Source organism: Motacilla alba, chromosome 15 (assembly GCF_015832195.1).
Source record: "Motacilla alba alba isolate MOTALB_02 chromosome 15, Motacilla_alba_V1.0_pri, whole genome shotgun sequence".
In the NCBI taxonomy this organism is placed as follows: domain Eukaryota; kingdom Metazoa; phylum Chordata; class Aves; order Passeriformes; family Motacillidae; genus Motacilla; species Motacilla alba.
The window spans coordinates 9,229,399-9,238,689 of record NC_052030.1 but is presented as its reverse complement, the minus strand read 5'-3'; the positions used below and the strand labels follow the sequence as shown (position 1 = coordinate 9,238,689).

Sequence of the window (9,291 nt, the reverse complement as noted above, 5' to 3'; positions counted from 1 at the left end):
CTGTGTGCAGCAAAGAGGAGCCCACTGTGTGAGGGATGTTGTGGGGACAGCAACTCACTGCCAGCACAAGCTGTGACATCTGCCACTAAAGACTCAGGGGACTCAGCTAGGCCAGCCCTCACTGAGCTGTTGGAGCAGAGAATGTGATCCCTCCTAACCTGCTGGTAAACCTCTGTCCCAGGTGGCAATTACAAGTGTCAGCACTGCTTGTTCTCCCTCAGCCTTGCCTCCTGGCTCAGGAAGTCTGGCCCTCCATCCTCTTGCCACTGCCTGAACAGCTCTTCCAATAAAACCATCCTGGCATCCAGCTCCAGTGTCACTATTTACAAACCTGGAACTTTATTCTAAGGGTTACCCAGAGGCTGTTTCTGGCTGGTGACTCAGTGCCCAGCAGGGCCTCACTTGGCCATTTCAATGTGGCTCTGCAGTGAGGTGGGCACCCAGGTGGCCTCCCCTTGCACAGAAGCCTCACTTGGCCATGTCGATGAGGCTCTGCAGCGAGGTGGGCACCCAGATCTTCTCCCTTTGCACAGAGGGTTCACTTGGCCATTTCAATGTGGCTCTGCAGCGAGGTGGGCACCCAGGTCTTCTCCCTTTGCACAGAGGCTTCACCTAGGTGGGCACCCAGGTGGTCTCCCCTTGCACAGAGGGTTCACTTGGCCATGTCGATGAGGCTCTGCAGCAAGGTGGGCTCCCAGGTGGTCTCCCCTGGCACAGAAGCCTCACTTGGCCATGTCGATGAGGCTCTGCAGTGAGGTGGGCTCCCAGGTGGTCTCCCCTTGCACTGAAGCCTCACTTGGCCATGTCGATGAGGCTCTGCAGCGAGGTGGGCACCCAGGTCTTCTCCCCTTGCACGAACACCACGCCCCTGTCGATGTAGATGACGATCCTGCCGAAGGTGTAGAGCTGCTTGCCCTCGTGCCTCTTCCCGATGACGGGCATGAAGACGATGTTGTGCTCCTCGGCCTTGGTCTGGATGAGGTCCTTGAAGTTCATGGGCACGGAGCCGGCGGCGGCGCCGATGCCGCGCTGGGCCATGTTCTCGGCCTCGCGCCGCTCCTGCATGGCCTCGTACTGGAAGTCCTTGCGCCGCTCCGTGTGCGTCAGGTAGGCGATGTTCTCCCGGGCGCCCGGCTGCATGTACCCACCTGGGGACAGAACGGGGAGAACACGGTCCTGAGCCTCTCCCAGAGGGAAGCAGCTCCATGCAGGACACAAGTTGGAGGGTGGTGTTCAAGTTTGGGCTCAGAAGAAAGGGAGTTCTCAGTTTTGGAAAGAGGGCAGATTTCAGGTGCTGCTCCCTCAGGCATGCGCTTCTCTTTTATACCATGTAACTCCCAGTGAATTCCCAACTATCACTTTTAGGCAGTAGGGAGAATCATGTGGAAGGGAACTGCTGATTCCCTTCAACTCACCATAAAGAAAAAAATACCCAACGATGACAGCTTTAGAAGTCAAGCCCTAAAGGATGATGTCTGACTTGACAGGGCAAGGCTGGAGGAGGATCAGTTGTTCAATGGCTCAGGAAACCCCCAAAAATCTGTTTCTGCTTCAGTGCAGTCCAGAACTATTGAGCAGCACCTCAGAGGTGCTCTTTAAGGACAGAGCAAGGCAGAGTCCACTGACTTTCACTGCTCCTGGGAGTTCCTGCCATTGAGGCCATGTCCCAGTCAGCCTCGCAGTGCTGCCAGCCCAAAGCAGCAGAGCCACCCCCACGAGCCACCTACCCACGCTGGAGGACACGGCCCGGTTCATGATGTCAAGGGCTTCGTTGAACTTGTCTTTGATGGAGGGATGTGCCAGCACCTGGTCTGAGAACATGGACTTCCAGCCCAGGTACCACTTGGTGATCTCTTCGTAGTTGGGGCTGTTACTGAGCCAGGAGCAGAGCACCTGCAGAGCAAGGCACAGGTCAAAGGCAGCACAGGGATGTCTGTGCAGGAGAGGCCTCTCCGCCACAGAATCCCAGAGTCATTGAACATGGAAAAGACTCCAAGAGTATCGAGTCCTATGTGTGAACAATCACCCCCTTATCAACCAGCCCAGAGTGCCACATCCAGGCATTCCTTGGACAACTCCAGGGATGGGAACTCCATCACTTCCCTAGGCTGCCCCTTCCAGTGCCTGACCACCCTTTCTTTACATGAGAAAATTCATCCTGATGTCCAATCTAAATCTCCCTGACATAATTTACCACTTGGTTTATTACTGTCAGGAAAAGGAGGAACTGTTCCAATGATAACAGAGCTGTGAGTGGGAACCAGCCCAGCTCAGCACCAGGGCAGCAATTCCTGGAGAGAAATCACTAAAACACTCCCCAGTTAATCAAACCTCTTTCCTCAGCCCTCAGTGTCTCACCTGCAGCCACTTTGGGAAGAAGTGTTTCTCCAGCAGCCCAACGAGGCTGGAGACAGAAATCATCCCCTCCCAGTCGATCACCCAGTAAAAAGCATCCATGTGCTGCTGGTGAGGGTTGATGATGAGCTCATTCAGACACATTCCTGGGAAAGGAGAGGACAGTTAGAAAAGAGTCTCTCTCAGTTTTGTCAGTGCCCTGACCTCTTTCACCACCAACACAGAACTTGAGCAGGCCTTAACCTCTTTGTTATCCTAAAGGACAGTGGGGATCTTTGGCTGATCCTGCCACAAAACGGTGCATTCCCACTTCCAGTGATTACAATTTGCAGCTAGAACTGAGAAACTAAAAACACTTGACTATTTTTTAACCTTTGAGCCTCTTTGCATTACAAAACTCATGGTGAAACTTTAGAACAGACCAAGGAATTCAGGAGTAACAGAGAGACATCTTACAGCCTGGTCCTACCTGACAGCTCTCAGATGTTCCTATCAGCTGGAGATGGATGATTAAAGACAGAAAACCTAGAGAATAACTAGAGTAATTCCTTGTATTCTTCTAATCTTTCTGCTTCTGTACAGGACTGGTAGCAGAAAATCAGAGGCAAGCTTGGTGTAACCTCACTAACAACAATCTCTGACGTAACGCTGGCACCCACACTAGCAAGGGGGAAGGTGCCACTGCCAGCACTGTCTGTTGTCTCACCGAGCTTAGGCACGATGTTCTTGACCATGAAAGCCTCCCAGGAGCCAGGAGTGAACACATCCTTCCAGGGCTGAAGGATGAGCTTGGCAGAGGAGTCGCTGGGGTGCCACTTCTGCAGGGCGTTGGCCAGCTTGTTGCGGATGGGCGAGTACAGCGGCTCCAGGCGCGCCTGCATCAGCGGCAGCCAGGGGTGGATCCACGAGTGGATCGGCACCGTGTCCGTCAGAGGATTCCAGCTCTCCACCTTGGGGCACAACAGCAAGGATTAACTAATTCCAGCCACCAGCAGCAAGTTTTTTAAAAGCATAAAGAGATGCAACCCACGACTCCTCAAACCATCAGCAGAGGCTGCACACTGGTGTTTGGGAGTTCCAGCCGGAATTCATGGTTCAGAGCGTGGCTTTGCTCTCCCCTGCCCTCTTCTCTCACCTCCTTCTGCAGCTTGGGGAAGATGAGCTGATCCAGAATGTTATCCAGTATCCACACGGGGACAACGCTCACCCAGCTATCCAAGAAATCCACCATGGATCCGCAGTTCCTCGGCTGCCACCGCGCCACGATGTTCCTAACATATGGCATCCAGATCTCCCACATCAGTCTGCCAAGAAACCCCAAATAAATCAAAGTGAAGCTCCAAGCTACAGCCTGGGCCTAAATAAGCCAAACTGGAGCTGTTAGTTAAAGCTGCTTCTTTTCTATAGCTGCAAACTGGATTTTAACAGGCCCAGCAAGGGAATCCTCAGGAAAAGCTCCCTTGTGTCTGCTCTTTTCCATCCCCGAGGAAGCAGCATGGGAAGATGCTGCACAAAGTACAGATCATTTGTTCTCTACCTGTGGAAAGCATCTGTTGACAGGTCCTGCCCACTGTGGGATAAGAGCTGATCGTTTTCCAGAAGGCTCTTCCACTTGGCTATGATCTCTGTGCCATACGTACAGTCCTGGGGATGACAGGGCACAAATGGTCCAGATCATTTTCCTTTAATTCCAGCTGGGATCTGCACAGAGCAGGCTGAGGGTGTGCTGAGCACAGCCACCCTTGTCACCTCCTCTCAGGGCAAGCCAGGAGCTTGCAGTCTTAATTCCAGAATCCCACAATCACTGAAGTTGGAAAAAGAACTCCCAGACCATTGAGACCAACCTGTGACCCCTCCCCACCTTGTCAGCAGCCCAGAGCACCGAGTGCCACATCTGTCATTTCTTAAATGACTTTTAGTGAAGTCCTGCCAGAGAAAAATCCCACCTTACAGCATTAACACACCTGCAGGGAGAGACAGTCTGAATTTTTGCAGGTGTACAGAGAGATCCAGACTTTATCCCAGCCTAAATGGCACTGAGAACAGACTGTGCATCTCTGATACCCGACAGATAAACCTCTCCTGCTTTTGCTAAAGAACAACTGCTAGAGATTTTTCACCAAAGTTTTCATCCCAACACTCATAAAAGGGATTTGTTTTAGCCTTACAAACTCCTAAATTTTTACCCAGCAAATTTCTGAGAGTGGCGACAGTACAGTTTCATTTTGTCTCTTTTCTTTTTCTCCAGACTGATCAGGAATTTAGAATCCCAGAATCCCAGACTGGTTTGAAGGGACATTAAATCTCCTCTCATTCTTGGGACAAGGTAACAAAGATTACCGGAGCCATCAAGTGAGAACTGCAGATAACTCACACCGACACGCACCTTGAGGGGATCCCAGTTCTTGAAGTATTCCTTCATGAGAGGATAAACTATGGCCACTGCCAGGTCCACCCTGTCTGACATCCTGTATTCCTCATAGTACTTGTCCTGCAGGGTCTCAAAGATCTTTGCACACTCATCCAGGGTCAGAGGGTTCTCACAGCCCGGCTGCATCCGCCTCTCGCACTCCTCCACCATGTCCAGCACCTTGCTGAGGTTGCTGATGGCCTTCTCCTCGTGGGACAGCACCTCAGCCATCTTCTGGATCTCGTGGCTGAGGTTGACCACCATGTCCCTCTCGTACTGCAGCTGCCGGTCGCTCTGGATGATCTCCTGCTCCGTGATGTCGATGAGCAGCTGCAGGTTGTGCTCCAGCTCGGGCAGGGCAAAGCCCTGGGGCTTGGAGTCCTTGCCCAGGGGCTGCTGGGGGCTGTCATCTGGGATGTTGTGCTTGTGGCTGATCTGGCTGTAGCTGTAATAAACCTTCTGCTCCCGGCCCGTCATGTCGATCACCTGCCAGCACACGGAACAAATTCTCTAACAAAAAACTCTCAGCTTCAAAAAAGGAGAAAATCCCTGACTCCAAATTGGAATCTGGAGATTTCCAAGGACCTTAATTACTCCGGGAGGCTGCTAACATACACTGTATTTGAACAAGGGGATTGCCTCCACAATGGCCTTCTCCAGACACCAGGAGCCAGAACAAATAAGAGCCAATCTGGAATCAGTGCCAGAAGAATCTCCTCATCTCATCCCAGTTTCACTGAATGATTCCATAAGCAGTGATCTTGCCATTACTTACTGCACTTAAAACTTGTATAATTTTATAAAGATACTTTAATATCAGATTCATAATTTTGTTGAGTGCACACCAGACAAATCCCTTACTGTCCCTTTGAGGTGGAAGATGGTTCAAACAATCCCAAGAAGGACAAGTGTGCTTTCAGAAATGAGTGTTGATTATGACAAATGTGAAACAATTAAACGTTAATTGCAATTAACCCCCTACACACGCTCACATTTAATCTCACCTGTCACCACATCCAGTGACACAGAGCTGTTACATGGCTCAGGGATGAGCTCCACGAGGCTGCACAGGCAGTCCCCAGGACTGGCTTTACTGAGGTTACCAGTGCCTAAAATGTGCTGGTGACACCAAAGAGCCCAAGCTGCTCCTCAGGGGTCACCTCTTGGCTTATCAACCTCACCTTGACCTGGGACAGCTCCTTCTGAGGGGCTGCAAGCTGCTTGCTGATCCTGCCCTTGGCTTTCAGCTCTTCCACTGTTTTGTAGCTGTACTTGGGCTTTTTCTTGCCTCCGTTCGGGTCCTTCCGCCACTGGCTGAGCTCCTTCTGAAATTCCTGGACAAAACCAACAGAGTTGTGGTGGCTGCTCTTTGTCACACCCCAAATCTGCCTCTTTTTACAGGAAAATAACCATCAGATCCATGAGGAATTCGTACAGGAAATAAATGGGATGTGGAAAAGTTCATGCCAAACCAGCTGGGATGCTGTGGGCAGTCACCCACCCTATGGATTAAATGAACAGGATGTTCCTGGTCTTTTTTTTATTTATTTAAACAAAAGACAAAGACTATTTATGTGGGGGACTCCTCAAAGGAGGGATTCTAGCAAAGCTACTGAAATAGAGTGAGCCAGAAAGAACATTACAGTGACAAGGAAGATCTGCCTAAACAAAACCAATGTGCTCTGTGTTTGGCTTCTTATCTAAAATGAGCCCAAACAGTTCTCTGACACAGAAATTAAGAAAACTGAATTTTGTACACCCAGCACATACGGGAAATAGCAAGAACCCCAGAAATACCTCCTCAGTTTCCTCTTCTGAGTCCACCACAGGGAAGTCCTGCAAGGACTGCGTGGTCCTCTCGGAGCCGTAAGCACCCACAGCACCTTTGCCTTTCCTCTGCTTGGCCTCGATGGGATTGATGATTCCTGGCAGGATGGAAACGGGGTCAGCAGGAGCAGTTTGTGTGCTGGGAGAGAGCTGAACAGCCAGGCTTTCCCTGTGAGTTACCAGATCAGCACCAACAGCCTCCCTGGCACTGCCTCCAGCACTGCAGCGCTTCCAGCATCACCAGTTCCCTGGGAAATCACTTCATCCCAGCACCAACACCCTCCTGGCACTGCCCCCAGCACCACAGTGCTTCCAACATCACCAGTTCCCTGGGAAATCACTTCATCCCAGCACCAACACCCTCCCTGGCACTGCCCCCAGCACCACAGTGCTTCCAACATCACCAGTTCCCTGTGGAATCACTTCATCCCAGCACCAACACCCTCCCTGGCACTGCCTCCAGCACTGCAGTGCTTCCAACATCACCAGTTCCCCGTGGAATCACTTCATCCCAGCACCAACACCCTCCTGGCACTGCCTCCAGCACTGCAGTGCTTCCAACATCACCAGTTCCCTTTGAAATCACTTCATCCCAGCACACACCAAAGTGCCAAAGCACAGCCACAGCCACATTTCAGTGCCGTTTTATCCTGCCACGTAAAACAGCATCTCCTTTCCCATGGCATGACCACCTTTGGGATTTACTCCCTTTTTTCTTGCTCTTTTTTCTCTTGCAAATGACCACAGGTCAGTTTGAACACCCCTGACTCTCAACCCAGGGCCCGGATCACTGGCAGGAAAACAAGAAGGAAGTTTAAGCCACCTGGGGCTGGCAGCTCTTTAAGGAATCCAACCTCTCCCCCAAATCCCCAGCTAATAAACCACCAAACACACTGACAGTACCTTGAGCGTTCTTCCCCAGACCCTTTCCAGGGACATATCCCATCTTCTGGAGAAGCTTCTGCCCAATTCCTTTAGTGTGCCTCTCCCAGCTGCCAAAATCCACGAAGGACTTGGAGCCCCCTACGAAACCTTTCTGGCTGGGCTTGAAATTTCCACCCTGTCGAAAACAAACACACAAAACCCTGCAGCCCTGAGGCTTCAAAGTGTGCAAAACTCCCCTCAGAAGGTTCTTCCCACACTGCCCAGCTCACTGGAACCCCGCTTGTGCATCCGTGAAGCACCTGTGGAGATCCCTGAAATTCCTCAGATGGGAAAGGAAAATCCTGAAAGAACTCTGGCTGACAACCTGACAGTTCTCAGGTCCCACCACCAGATTTAGCCGAAGCTGATTCCTGCTTCTTCCAGGTTTTAACTGAAAAGAAGGGTTTCAGTTTTAATTTATGACATGCCTGGATTTGTTCATTCTGTGAGAGTAGAAAAATAAAGTCTCTGAAAGGCAGGAAACCACAGGAATTCTCTTCTTTAAACTTCCATTGCCCAAAGGGAATACTGAGAAAAATGAAAGGACTGATTCCCAAGGCCACATAGTTGTAATATCAACATACCAATAATTTATTATCCTGATCTTTGTTTTATCAATGTATTTGTACCAATGACACAAAATCCAGGGCACACACTTCCCTTACTGACACATTTGGGTCTCTGGTTTAATTATTGCTCCCTTTTTTAGTGCCTATTCAGCCTGGCTGCCCTCGACCACAGTCTGAATTTCATAGAAATTAAACAGAGAACAGTAAATTTCCTGGAGAACTCACTGTTTTTAACTTCTTGGGCACAAACTCCTTGGGAATCTCCTCCTGCTTCACAGGCTTCTCCTCATCATCCGAGTCCTCATCCGAGAGCTCCTCGGCCGCCGCCTTCCTCAGCCCAGCACTCACAAAGCTCACGGGGGCCGAGTAATCCCTGGAGCTGCCAAACGAGAGGGAATTCTGCTCATTCCTGCAGGAGCCCGGGGGCTGCTGTGCCTTACAGCCCCCAAAAATGGGACAGTAAAGGCTGTCGAGCTGTTTAACCCTGCTTTTGCCAGGCGATCCCCATCCTCCCCCCCGCGCTGCAGGGAGGGAGCAAAGGGAAAATCTCTACGGGTGAGGGGGGCCCGAGGGCAGCCCGGCCCCGGGATGGGCTGTTGGGTGGGTGTCCACAGCCGGGAAAGGGCCAGGGGACGGGGAGAGCTCCAGGGAACGGGGGGAAGCTCCAGGGAAGGGGGGGGAAGGTCCAGGGAACGGGGGGCAGCCTCCAGGGAACGGGGCAGCTCCTGGGGTCCCTGAGCGGGCCGGGGGTCCCAGCCCGGCCGTACCGCTTCCCTCCGAAGCTGGGCCGCTCCTCGTCCGAATCGCGCTCGGCCCACACGCCGTAGGTGGCCTCCTCCTTGGTCTGGCGGTGTCGCTGCCGGTGCGGGTTGAATTCGTTCTGCAGGTCCCAGTCCGACACCTCGAAGCTCTCCATCTCCACGCCATCGTCTCCGTCCGTGCCGTACAGGTGCGACATCGACATGGTGGCACCGCCGGGATGCCCCGGCCCGCTCAGGGACCCCAAGCCCCCTCAGGAACTCCTGACCCGGAACCTCCGGCCCGCTCAGGGACCCCAAGCCCCCTCAGGAACTCCTGACCCGGGACCCCCGGCCCGCTGACGGAACCCAGCACCGGCCCCGGCCGCGCCGCCACACCGGAAGCGCCCCATTCACTTCCGGTCCGCTTCCAGCAGCGAGCAAACCCCCCCCCAAACCATAGAGACGT

General features: G+C 52.4%; 1 protein-coding gene across 1 annotated transcript; it reads right to left on the bottom strand.

Annotated features, from left to right (window-relative positions):
- Window positions 1-316: 316 nt before the first annotated feature.
- TFIP11 (tuftelin interacting protein 11) lies at window positions 317-9,244 on the bottom strand. The gene is made up of 12 exons (XM_038152663.1): window positions 8,853-9,244; window positions 8,311-8,464; window positions 7,496-7,652; window positions 6,563-6,690; window positions 5,947-6,099; window positions 4,742-5,251; window positions 3,893-3,999; window positions 3,491-3,659; window positions 3,062-3,305; window positions 2,359-2,501; window positions 1,728-1,893; window positions 317-1,148 (listed from the first exon to the last, which is right to left on the bottom strand). Exons 1-12 carry the CDS (start codon window positions 9,047-9,049, stop codon window positions 793-795), a joined length of 2,484 nt encoding a protein of 827 aa, XP_038008591.1. The 5' UTR covers window positions 9,050-9,244; the 3' UTR covers window positions 317-792.
- Window positions 9,245-9,291: the final 47 nt, after the last annotated feature.